Raw genomic sequence first — 12,777 nt, forward strand, 5'->3', positions numbered from 1 at the left:
ACCTTGGCAATCAAATTAGAATTTTTATCTCGAAGCCATAAACAACAATCTTTCATATGAATTTCATACCCCTTTTTCAACAAGTTGTCCCAAACTCAAAATATTGCTTTTTAGTTTAGGAACATAGTAAACATCCGCGATTAATTTGTGAGCACCATCTTTTAAAGAAATTAAAATGGTACCTTTTCCTTGAATTTTCACCTTGGAAGAATCTCCAAAAGAAACATTTCCTTTAACCTTCTCATCAAGTTCCACAAATTTCTCTTTGCATCCACACATGTGATTGCTTGCTCCATTGTCCAGATACCATAAGCATTTGTCTTCCTTCTCACCATTATTAAGTGATAGTAGTAGTATTGGCTCTTCAACTTCTTTATCTTCTTTATTATCAACAAGATTGACCTTCTCTTCAACATTTGTTCTACACTCCCAAGAGTAATGTCCATATTTATGACAATTAAAACATTCAACATTAGATTTATCATACCTCCTTTCATATGTTTTTTCATAATTGTTTCTACCTCTTCCTCTTCCTCTTCCACGACTTCTAGTGGATTGATGACTCCTCCATTCATTATTGTCAAAATTATCACGATCTCCACTTCCTCCTCTTCCTTGGCCATGACCACGTCCACGACCACGTCCTCTTCCACGTCCATGTGCTTTTTGACTACTTTCTCCTCCATTTTCTTTCAAAGAAGCTTTGGCTTTGAGGACTTGCTCCAATGGCTCATCATGTCTTCTATTGAACCTTTCTTCATAGGCTTGAAGAGAACCCATCAATTGGTCTACGGTCATTGAGTCTAAATCCTTAGAATCTTCAATAGCACAAACCACATAATCAAATTTAGCGATTAAGGAGCGAAAGATCTTTTCCACCACACGAACATCTTCCATATTTTCTCCATAACGCTTCATTTGGTTCACAATAGCCAATACCTTGTTGCCAAAATCTGAGATAGATTCGGATTCCTTCATATGCAATGATTCAAACTCTCTATGTAGAGTTTGTAGGCGCACCTTTTTTTACCTTATCAACACCTTCAAGGGAGGTTTTCAAAATCTCCCATGCTTCTTTGGATGTGGTTGCATTTGACACCAACTCGAACATAGCTTCATCCAAACCTTGATGAATGAAAGTAAGTGCTTGTTGATCCTTCTTCTTCGACTTCAACAAAGTCTCCTTCTCATTTGGTGACAAAATAGCCTCATTTTGAGGTTAGGTATAACCTTTCTCTACAATCTCCCATGTATCTTGAGAACCTAACAAGACTTTCATGCGACGACACCAATTATCATAATTCTCTTTGGTAAGACGAGGGAATTGAAACATACTCAAGCCATTGCTTGTCATCTCTCAACTCACAAAGTGTTTCTCTCTCGACACTCTAGAACTCAAGCTCTGATGCCACTTTGTTGGAAGAAGAAGAAGGTTTTATTTCATTTGGCACACAAAATACAAGAGTATGATCCCCTATTTATACTAGAATAGAGTGACCACTCACATAATTTGCTTATTCAAGAATACTGAATGCTCATATAATTGCTTATTCAAGACTTTGTAACTTACAACTTTACAACTTTCATCTTCCACAATTTAAGGCTCATAAAACTTGTTATTATTATTTTTCTAATTAATATCTAACATTGTCAATATAGTGAATATCTTTGCCTAACTGAAACGATTCACTGAAGACACATAATTGTAGAAAGACTAGGAACCAAATTGTGTATTTGTCAGACTAAGGTGGTCTAGGCGCTAATAAGCATGATTTGGGGAAAAATTTGAGGCATAAGTAATCAGTGGTGATATTTGGTACAATCCTTCAAACTCATGTTCTGCTCTAGCCATCCATTCAGTACACAAATATATATAATAAGAACATAATTATAAACAAACAAAATTAAATAGTCAAGTGTGTGGGTGAGTTTCCAAATCAAAATAAAATTAAAATGACAACTAGAGGCAAATAAGATAGAATTTGGGACATGTTAGGAATGACTGTGTTTGTCCGATGCAATGAATTGGGATCCGAGAACCATCAGCAAGAGTATCAAAGAACATAGAGTTCAAAAAAGACAGACAATAGAAATGAGTTTGGTTTCCACTCATATCATCAGTGGTACCAGAATCAAGGATCCAAGGTCAAAGAAAAAGAGAGAGGTCGGTGGGTACACTGTTTGATGTTGAAGAAGATCAGCTTACTCAACAATAATAACATCCCGAATCTGGGTAAAGGGAGGCAGCTTGGTGCCACATTGATTGGCTTTGACTGTTCACTTTTCTTGAAGTGACATTCGACTTCAACATGACTATAGCAGTTGCGATAATTGCAACGAGAATAATATTATAGCCCGTACAACCTCCATTTCGTACACCAAGATGAGAAGAGTGGGAGACAAGATTGGAGGAATTGTGAGAGGCCACAAAAAAGTGAGCCAAACAAGCTGGGTAAGGTCGTTGGAGGGAGAGGAACATAACTATTGGAAAAAATCCAAGACCTACATATAAGGCTAGGATAGATTATATAAGCGAAAGATAATCCTCACCCTATGAATTAGTTTTTAAGATTGAGTTAGACCCAAATTCACAAAGCTTTGTGTTTAATTATTTTCTGCAAAGATATGATGGAAATAGGTTTTCGGTTGCTAGAGTTTGGAATGCACTAGAGTTACGTGAGCTGTGTGTAGTCCACCCGATTTTTTGTGAGTCATTGGGTTACCGATTTTAATTAATAATCAATCGAGTCAGCCAAGCCATATTGGGATTCTTACATATCAGATCAAAGTACCCACTTGGATCGACCATATAACTTGTTCTTGGGTTAAGCGGTTTGACCGATCAGTCTAAATCAGGTTTGGTAACACTGATTTGGGATCCTAGTTAAGTCCGTTCAACCTTAGGTTATTTTTATTGTCACTCTTATTAATGATTTTTCCCATTGTACCTGGGTATTTTTAATGATAGATTGTTGTAATGTTTCTCCAAATTTCAAGGTTTCTTAAACGACATTCACAATCATTTTGGTTCTCTAATTAAAATTTTATGTGTTAATCATGCTTGCAAGTATGTCTTTTTGAGATTCAGTGTTTTCTAACCTCACGAGGAATTCTTCATGAAATGTCATGCATCAACACATGACAACAAAATGATGTTGTCGAATAGGAAAATTGTCACTTGGTTGAAATGACTTGTACCCTCTTTCTTCACTACAATGTTTCTCTTTGCTACTTGGTGTGCATTTCTTACAAGATGCTATCTGATAAACCACTGCATGCCTTCATCTATTTTGACAATTAGGTTCCTTACTCCATCTTGTATCCACAAGAGGCTTTATACGTTGTCTTTCTCCATGTCTTTGGTTTCACTTATTTTGTCCATCATCTCACTCTCGACAAAGACAAACTTTCTACCAAGTTTGTCATGTGTCTCTTCCTTGGCTACTCTTGCCTTCGAAAAGGTTATCATTGTTTCTGTCCTTAACATCAATAGTATATTGTCTCTATTGATGTTACCTGCTTCTTTGAGACCACTCCTTTCTTTACTTGTTCCATCGATGGAGACAAACCTCTAGTTGTTCTTCTCATTGTTCTGCCCATTATTTATGCCTCAACCATTGTGTTTGCTTCACCCCTTATACCTACCTACCACAAACGAACAAAACTTCAAATAGAGATCCCATCTATTGATCTTACAACATCATCCCCTTCTCCAATGTTGTCTATCCTTAACCTTCCCATTTCCTTTCAAAAAGGTATTTAGTCTCTCACAATCTTTTGGAGTACAAGTGTGAGGTGAAGTCTCACATTGTGTAAAAATGAGAAGATTGAGCACCATATAAATGAAGGCACGACCTATAAACCTGAGTCTTAAGGTTTTAGGTTAAAGTGTAGAACTTATCAGATTTGATCACTTATATTGTTGCTTATGTCCCATTGGTGTCAATCTTCCCGGTGCTTAGCTCCCTCAATTTCCCAACAATTGGTATCAAATCCGATAGTTCAATTTGGTGACCAGCTTGAACAAGTATGATGGGACTTAGGAGTGGATCTATGACATGGGAATCTCTTGTATTGAAAGTCTTCTATGTGGGTGAGTTCATGCACACATGATAGGTCCAGGTGGCGTGTCATGTGGGTGGAGTGGTGGTGCAAGTATCTAGAGCATGTGGACATTAATGGTCATCGTGAAATAGTTATGAATGATAATGGCTTCCACTCGATAAGAAGACTACCATGTCGAAGAGACTCACATTTGAGGGTCATATTGTTGGAGTACAAGTGTGAGACTTCATTTTACATCGTGTAGGAATGGTAAGATTGAGCACCATATAAGTGGAGGCAAGACCCATAAACCTAAGCGTTAAGGTTTTGGGTTAAAGTGTGACGTTAGGTTCACTTATATATATGATTGTTCATGACTCATTGGTATAAATCTCCCCGATATTTACCTCCCTGATTTCACAACACAGATCTAGACCATTATATGATTTTTCCTCTTAATTATGCTTATTTATTTTCCTCTTATTTATCCTTCATCTCTTCTTTCGATCTTGTATCTATTCCTTAGTGTATAGGTGAAGCTATGGCTGATCTGAACTAGCAGTTGACAATGTTGGAGTAAATAGTTGCATTACATGTCAATGATGTACACTTGCAAACTTGTCCCCTGACCTCCCTACAAGGCTATCATGGGTTGTCATTGAGATTATATGATGAAGATCAACTTATAAGACAACATTGATCGTGTTAAGACTTGATAGCTAAAGGCTACACTTAGATTTTTTTTGTCTCAACTATGAAGATACCTTTGCCCTATGGCCAAAATCACCTTTGCTCATCTTTTTCTTGCATAGTGAGTTACAAGTAGAGGTTTATATGTATAAGCCACTAAGTTTTAAAATTTTAAGTGACTCTCGCCTGGTTTTCCAATTTTGTCATTCTCTATATAGATTGAAGTAGTCCCCTAGTGCATTGTTATGGCGTTTTTGCTCTGCCTTGCTTCAGTTTGGCATGACTTGGTGTGTGGATGATCACTTAGTGTTTTCCCTTCACTCTCTGCCTAAACTTTGCATTTACCTAGCTTTCTATGTTGATGACATTATCCTTATTAGTGATGACTCAAATGGTATTCGCCACTTCAAATCTCATGTCAAGAGTCAGTTTTAGAAAAAAAAAAACTTTGGTCCGCTCAAATAATTCTTCGGCGTTACAACAACACCAAGAACAATAAAGTTTCTCACTAGGTGAGGTCAGCTACATGGATCACACAAGACCATTTTGCACAGTTAAAAATCAAAGTTTCTAAAATATTTTAAATAATGTCATTTCCTGTCTCCCTCTTCTTCTTTTCGTCGGGCTAAACATCATACAATCTAAGTCTTCTAACTGGTGCCTCTTGTGGCCTTCATTTTATATACCCAAACCATCTAAATCAATTTTTTCTCACATTTTTCTCAATGGGTGCTGCACCAATCTTCTCACACATAAAGCCATTTTGTATTCTACCCTTCCATTTTTCCCTTATCCTATTCTTTTAAAGCCCAACATTCTCTATCATATAGTATAGTTGGATGTATAGTTGTATGATAAAACTTGCCTTTGAGTTTGGTAGGTACTTTGTGATCACACACTCCATTTAATCCATCCCACACTTTTTTCTCCAAAGTCTTTCATAACACTTTTCTAGGTACATGGTCAAAAGCTTTTTTTGAGTCAACAAAAATCATGAGTCTTTTTCGCTAACTACTTATATACTTTTCCATCAAATTTCCTAAAAGATATATGGCTTATATTGCAGACCTCCTTGGCATAAAACCGATTCTCTGCAATCCTTGCTCCTACTCTTAATCTATTCTCAATCACCTTTATATATAGCTTCATAGTGTGACTTATAAGTTTTATACATGTGTAGCTGACACAATTTGGGATATCTCCTTTGTTCTTAAAAATTAGGACCAAAGTACCTTTCCTTGACTCATCTGGCATCTTCTTAGATCTTAGAATCTCATTGAAAAACTTAGTGAGCCAAATGAAACCTTGTTCTCCCATGCACTTCCAAACTTCAATAGGGATATCATTTGAATCAACAATTGTACCCTTTTCCATCCTTTTAAGGGTTTGTTTAATCTCTAATTTGAATTCTACGATAATAATCCAAATTCTCATCTGCATTGCCACTTCCCAATGAAAATATGCTTTGGGTATTTTGACTGAGGCTGATAGGCTTAATTGTCGCCCTAGTCAACACTCTATGGATCCCAATGTGACTAGGTTAAGGAAAGCCACTAAAAGACAAGGGAAGATATCATCATTTGTTTGGTAGACTTAATTGCCTCAGTATCACTAGACCTATAATCACATTTGTGATTAGTGTGATAAGTCAGTTTCGAAATGCCCCTTGCGATAGTCATTGGGATGCTGTGATTAATATGTGTTCTTCGAAGCATCAAGAATGCACCAAGTCACAGATTACCATATGAAGACAAAGACAATGCTAAAGTTGTATGTTGATTTTGATGCTAATTAGGCAAAATCACCAGTATATGGGAGGTTCACTTTTGGATATTGTGTTCATATTGAAGGAAATCTGATCTCATGGAGGAGCCAAAAGCAGAACATAGTTGTTGGATCTAGTGCCAAAGATGAGTATGTGCTACGGCAGCAGCTGCATTGAAGATTACATGGTTTAGGCAACTCCTCCAACAACTAAAATTCGAAGACACACAAAATATTGGACAAATATGTGACATTCAAGTTGCTCTCCCCATTTAATTAATTCCAGTTTTTCATGAGTGGACTAAACACCTAAAGATTTTATGTCACTTTTTGAGAGACAAAGTGACACACATGTTCACTAAATCTCTTAGAGTGTGTTTGGATGGAGAAATTTAAAATTTTGAGAAATTTTAAATTCTAAGAATTTCAAATACTTTAATTGAAATTCTTTTATTTTCAAAATTTTGTGTTTGGATAAAAAAAATTAAAATTATGAGGATGAAAAAAATGAATGAAAAAAAAGAAAAGATATGGTTGGTGTGCTAGTTATACATGTTCCTCTATGCTCACACTCGATCGATATTTTAAGAGCTCAGACGGTGTTTCTTGAAGAAGACTATAAGAAGAGAATTTCAATTTCTCACTTTTTAGAAGGAAATTGAAATTCCAGATTTTTAGTTGTTTAAAAATCTGTTTTAAAATTCCAAAATTTTAAATTCTTCATAAAAAACATCCAAACAATGAATTCTAAATTACAGAAATTCAAATTATCTAATAAATTACTTTCCTCAGTTAAAATTTTCTATCCAAACACACTCTTATGGACTTTCATTATGTTGACAACATTAGTAACAATATATGGCATATGCTCCAGCATGAGGGGGTGCAAAAGATTATTTGATCTTAGGTAAATAGGGAATTATGGGTATATTTATAATGTTTCTTTTTATTGTATTCTTATTGATTATAAATAAAAGGATCACATGTGTGGTCTTACACATTCAGTAATCATTCTTACAAATTAATAGAACTGCATAGAAGCTAAATATCTATCTGGAGTCTTACAATGAAGTTTATGTGGCAGGATGAGACATATGAAAGGAATAATATTTCATACTTTTCTCAGTTTTGGAATGAATTTATAAATTCTATGAGAGAGGAAGACCTCATCAGTGACAGGTCTAAACTGCTGCATTCCTGCCTGACACTTCTTGCATTATTAGATGCCTGGATTTCAAGCTTCTGATTATATCTCTTCACTACTGATTTTCCAGGGATAGAGATTTTCTTTTAATTCCATACAGTTCCACTCATGTTTCTGTCATTCAGTGGCCTCCATTCTTGCTTGCAAGTAAGGTGTGTTATATGACTGGTTCCCAATGGCAAAATGTTTATCATAATTGAATGGACGATTCTTTTTCTTCCTTTCTAAATCGCTTCAATGTGATAGATTCCTATAGCTGTCGACATGGCAAAAGATTATACGAAGAAGACCGATGATGATTTATATAAAAAGATTAGGAGTGATGGATATATGTTTTCAGCAGTTATTGAATGCTATGAGACTCTCAAGGACATCATACTGAAGCTTCTGCTAGATGAAGATGATAGGCTGTAAGAGAGAAAAACTTGTATAGCCTCTGTTTACCCGTTTAATTTTCTTATTGGAATCCTCATGAGTATTGGGTTTCTTCCATGTACGAGATAGGGCTGTAAGTAGCATATGTGCTAAAGTAGAACGGTCCATACGAGAAGAAACATTTGTCAAGGAATTCAAGATGAGTGGCTTGCCTTCACTCATTGACAAGTTTGGGGAATTCGTAACCGAACTGGTAGGTTTTTTCCATCATGCTTCCTATTTTATCAGAGTATATTTCAGTTACTTCTTGTATGACTTATTGTCTTACAAATATCATATCATTTTCCCCCACTGACAGCAATCTGAAGATGGCAAACGACAATCCAAGATAGTCAATGTCCTGCAAGATATTGTAGAAATTATCACACAGGATGTTATGGTCGATGGCCATTTGTATGTTTGAAACACTGAATGGAACTTTGGTTTATGATTTTTTTTAAGATTTAAATACAATTTTGTTTCTCTTATTTTGCAGAATTATATTCGTGATTTTGATATCTCTATTTTAAAATAGAAACATTTGGTCTCCTATTTTATAAATTTCACAATTTAGTCTAATCCTTAATTTTACCTATATTTTATTTTTATCTAATTAAATCTTAGACCTAACAGTCTTTTCAGGTGTCATCTGTAAGGAGAGACGTTGCAGATTTTATTCCAGTCTTTTCTAAAACAGGGACATTTGGTGTCCTATTCTAGAAAATCTCTAATTTTGGTCCAATTCTCATTTTTTTAGGTTTTATTTTTTTTTATTATGATGCCATTAAACCCTAGCCTTAACATATTCATTTAATGTAATACACAAATATAGAAAAAATTGAAATTTTGATCAAAATTATTAATTTTTTAAAATAAGAATCAAATGTCTTTATTTTCAAGTAGGGAAACCAAAAAGGTGGATTTTGAAAAATAAGATTAAAATTGTACATGGGGGAGGGTAGCATATTCATTTAATGTATTAAATAAAAGAAATAAGTATAGGAAAAATTAATGATTTGACCAAAATTAGGAATTTTGTAAAGTAGAGAGACCAAATGTCTTTATTTTTATATTTGGGGCTACAATTGAGGATCCAAAATTGAGAAATAGGAGACCAAAATTATATTTAAATCTTTTTAAAATCTATAATAAGTACTACTTTACAATATTGGCTTGGTTCTTCGTTCTCCAGGTTTCCGCAAACACTTCAAGAATATCATGTAGACAGAAGGCAGAGGTTTGTCAACATTGACACCTCTTTTACAGGCAATGAATCGGTGATGGGGAAGGTTGCCCTGATAATTATACTCGAGTGAACACATTAGTCATTTTGAATGTGCTGTGGGTAACGAGTTTCTGTTTCTTCTGTGTAGGTTATTAGGCTTCATTTGCTTTTAACAGTTAAGGATTCAGCCATAAATGTACCCCAAAATCTAGAAGCCCGTCGTCGTATTACATTCTTTGCAAACTCCTTATTTATGAACATGCCAAAGGCTCCCAAAGTTCGGAACATGTTGTCCGTCAGGTTAGTCATTGCGATAGACTAATATATTGAAAGGAAGGAAAAACTAGAATGAGTATTTAATAATGTAAAGGACAACTCATATGACTCATGACCTCAAGCAAGAGTCATTTGAGCTTGACAAACACATTGGTCTACTCTATCTTATGTTGAAACTTGAAATTGGAAGAATGAGGGCAACAAGAATCAAACTCATGACCACGGTAAAAAAAAAACTCTTATACCATGTCAAGGGACAACTTCCATAAACAAGGTCTCCTAGACCATTTTTCTAATCAGTTCAGAAGAAAAGAATGATTAAGATACTAAGCAGATTTGTTTCTTCATTATTATTTCTGTTTGTTGTTGGTAATTAATTAACAATTGCCACCTCATTTATTGTGTGGTTGCATTCACGTATCTATTAATTGTTGACTTTTCCAAATATATGGATAATTGCTTACTTTTGTTGAGAGAGGGTTATAGGGAAAAGTTAGCGTGTAAAGCTAAACACATGTTCTGTTATATTTTGATTGATTTGGCATGAAATAAGGCATAATAATTAGTATCTACCCTAAATATCAGTATTTGATCATTCTAATGTAAGCAACATTAATACTACTTCACTATACATTCTAATTATTAATGCTAATTTTCTCACATAAATGTTAATATCCTAACAATTTGCCGTCATGCTACCATGATATGTAACTTACCTAAGTTTTGCTTCAGTATTCTGACACCTTATTACAAACAAGATGTTCTATATTCTGATGCGGATCTCAATAGTGAAAATGAAGATGGAATATCACTTTTATTCTACCTAACCAAGATGTATCCTGGTGAGTATTTTATATGCTTATAACTGACATTTCTCCCCCTCTTTACATGTGCACTCATGTACTGTTAGGCATTATTTTACTGTAGATGAATGGGCCAATTTCCATGAACGACTAAAAAGTGAAGGTCTTGAAAAAGATACGGACGAGTTAATTTGTCAGTGGGCATCTTACAGAGGACAGACACTCTATCGAACAGGTCTTGATTTTTTTGAACAGTATTTTTTTGCTAGATTTGAATACCTGTTCCAATTTAAATGTTATTTTTCAACCTTTTGTTCTTGCTAGTGAGAGGAATGATGTACTATTGGCAAGCTTTGATCCTTCAGTGCTTCATCGAATCTGCGGGGGACATTGGTTATTTCTCTATTTACATACTATGTTCAAGTTCAAATTCTAAGATATGGCATAAGCCTTTCGTATGTGAATGAACTATACATCGTTTTTCTTGCAGCTCTCACTGAAGGCTATTCCGACAAAAATAAGAACCTTTACGAAGATGCACAAGCTATGGCCGATTTAAAGTTCACCTATGTTATATCTTCTCAATTGTATGGTTCTCTGAAATCGTCGAAATATGCTAGAGACAGAAACTGCTATCATAACATTCTGAGTCTGATGTTAAAGTGGGTCAATATATCCATTTTCTGAACTTTATAAGTTCCTTGTATTTTGTAAAATAACAATGGAATTGACAATGGAAAAATGGAACATTCCATGCAGGCATTCATCCCTTCGTGTTGCTTACATAGATGAAACAGAAGAGACAAAGGATGGAAAATCTCATAAAGTTTATTCCTCTGTTCTTGTCAAGGGAGGGATCAGATTCGATGAGGTATGGATAGAAGCTCGTTTGATATTTTATAGTGACACCTCTTGTGGTTTCATCAAAATTCTTTCTGTATCCCGCTTTTGTTATCCCAAAACTAATTCTCTAATTGTTTGAAAAACATTATACCGACATCCCATAAATATTACACTAATCCCTTAATTGCTTGACAAACATTACACGTGTACCATAGTAAGGAAGATGCCCACTAGTTAGAACCCCAGCAAGACACTTTGAGCTTCAGTGGACCCAAAAAAAAGACCATGATAAAAATTTTAATAATAACAATAGAAAGAAATGCTAGCAACACTTTCAACCACACACTTTGAAACACATCCTTTTTTATTTGTTGAAATTTCTTGAAAATTATAAAAAATTGTGAGTCTCACAATGACACTTTATATATCATGATTTTATAATTTTCTATAAATTTCAATCATAATAATATCTTTGTTAGGATGAGTGTATTGCTAGTACTCCGAACATTAATCAGTAATTAAAATATCATTTAAAATTATTAATTGAAAGTTATGGATTCTATTAATTTCTACGTAGTTGTGGAATACAAGGTGGGTTTTTGTATTAAGAGTGACCTTGTTAGGTTGGGCTACTTATTGTTAGGTTTAGTCCCTACCTACGGCTAATAGTTATAAATTTATCACCTCATTAAGCAATTTTATGATGAACCAAAACTCTTTAGAAGGTAACCATAATCACTCTCAACTCACACTCTTGTTTTTTTTTCTCAATAGAGGGGCTAAAATACAATTGAATTCATGCAAAAAAATTATCTCTCTCAGTTATATATTATTAAATTAACATGCTATAATCTGTATTTATACATATAAGATGAGTTTGTGTTAAAATTATAATAGTGAACATGACAAGAACAAGACAAAGATACAAGTTACAGAACAATTTTTTATCTTGCATATTCTTTGACAAGTAGTAATGGACAACCCAAGTAAAATAGTATAAAATTTATTAAAATACTTAATATTAATTATCTTAATATAATTTGTCAAATTTAATGTGTTTACTGAAATAAAAGTGAGACAGATTAGAATTAAAAAAAATATGGTGCTTCCTTTTCAAAATGATTATGTTGTTTAGTTATTGTTGTTTTTGTTACTAAGAGATAGAAATACGGGTATATGTATCTTTTTAATATTTTGTACCCGAGACAAAAAGTTGTCATCATTTTTCAAGTAACAAAAATTTGAGATTTTTTCATCTCTTCATCTACTTGATTTATGTTGTCCCTTGATTCTTTTTCAAATCAAATATGAAACAAAAATATTTATCTTGTCCAATATTATAACATTTTACAAATCAAACGGACCGATAATATTTTATTATAATTTTTATTTTTTCATTAGACTCGGCCTCAATGGCTAAAAAAATTAGCAGTTATTACTTGGATTCCTTTTATTACCACTAGCTAGTTCAAATAGCAGGAATTAATATTATTGATATATATTCTGTAAAGGGA

General features: G+C 34.1%; 1 protein-coding gene across 5 annotated transcripts in view; it reads left to right on the forward strand.

Annotated features, from left to right (window-relative positions):
* Positions 1–12,777, forward strand: part of LOC100813410 (callose synthase 7) — an 84,544-nt gene that overhangs the window by 41,044 nt on the left and 30,723 nt on the right. For all 5 annotated transcript variants that reach the window (XM_041012352.1, XM_014770963.2, XM_041012353.1 and 2 more), the window contains 12 exons: positions 7,583–7,677; positions 7,773–7,854; positions 7,949–8,112; positions 8,207–8,330; positions 8,436–8,530; positions 9,309–9,405; positions 9,490–9,641; positions 10,350–10,459; positions 10,545–10,655; positions 10,745–10,813; positions 10,911–11,082; positions 11,180–11,291. In XM_041012352.1, the coding sequence (XP_040868286.1) occupies positions 7,583–7,677; positions 7,773–7,854; positions 7,949–8,112; positions 8,207–8,330; positions 8,436–8,530; positions 9,309–9,405; positions 9,490–9,641; positions 10,350–10,459; positions 10,545–10,655; positions 10,745–10,813; positions 10,911–11,082; positions 11,180–11,291 (1,383 nt within the window). The remainder of the gene's footprint in view (positions 1–7,582; positions 7,678–7,772; positions 7,855–7,948; positions 8,113–8,206; positions 8,331–8,435; positions 8,531–9,308; positions 9,406–9,489; positions 9,642–10,349; positions 10,460–10,544; positions 10,656–10,744; positions 10,814–10,910; positions 11,083–11,179; positions 11,292–12,777) is intronic.

Source organism: Glycine max, chromosome 18 (genome assembly GCF_000004515.6).
Source record: "Glycine max cultivar Williams 82 chromosome 18, Glycine_max_v4.0, whole genome shotgun sequence".
NCBI classification, from domain to species: domain Eukaryota; kingdom Viridiplantae; phylum Streptophyta; class Magnoliopsida; order Fabales; family Fabaceae; genus Glycine; species Glycine max.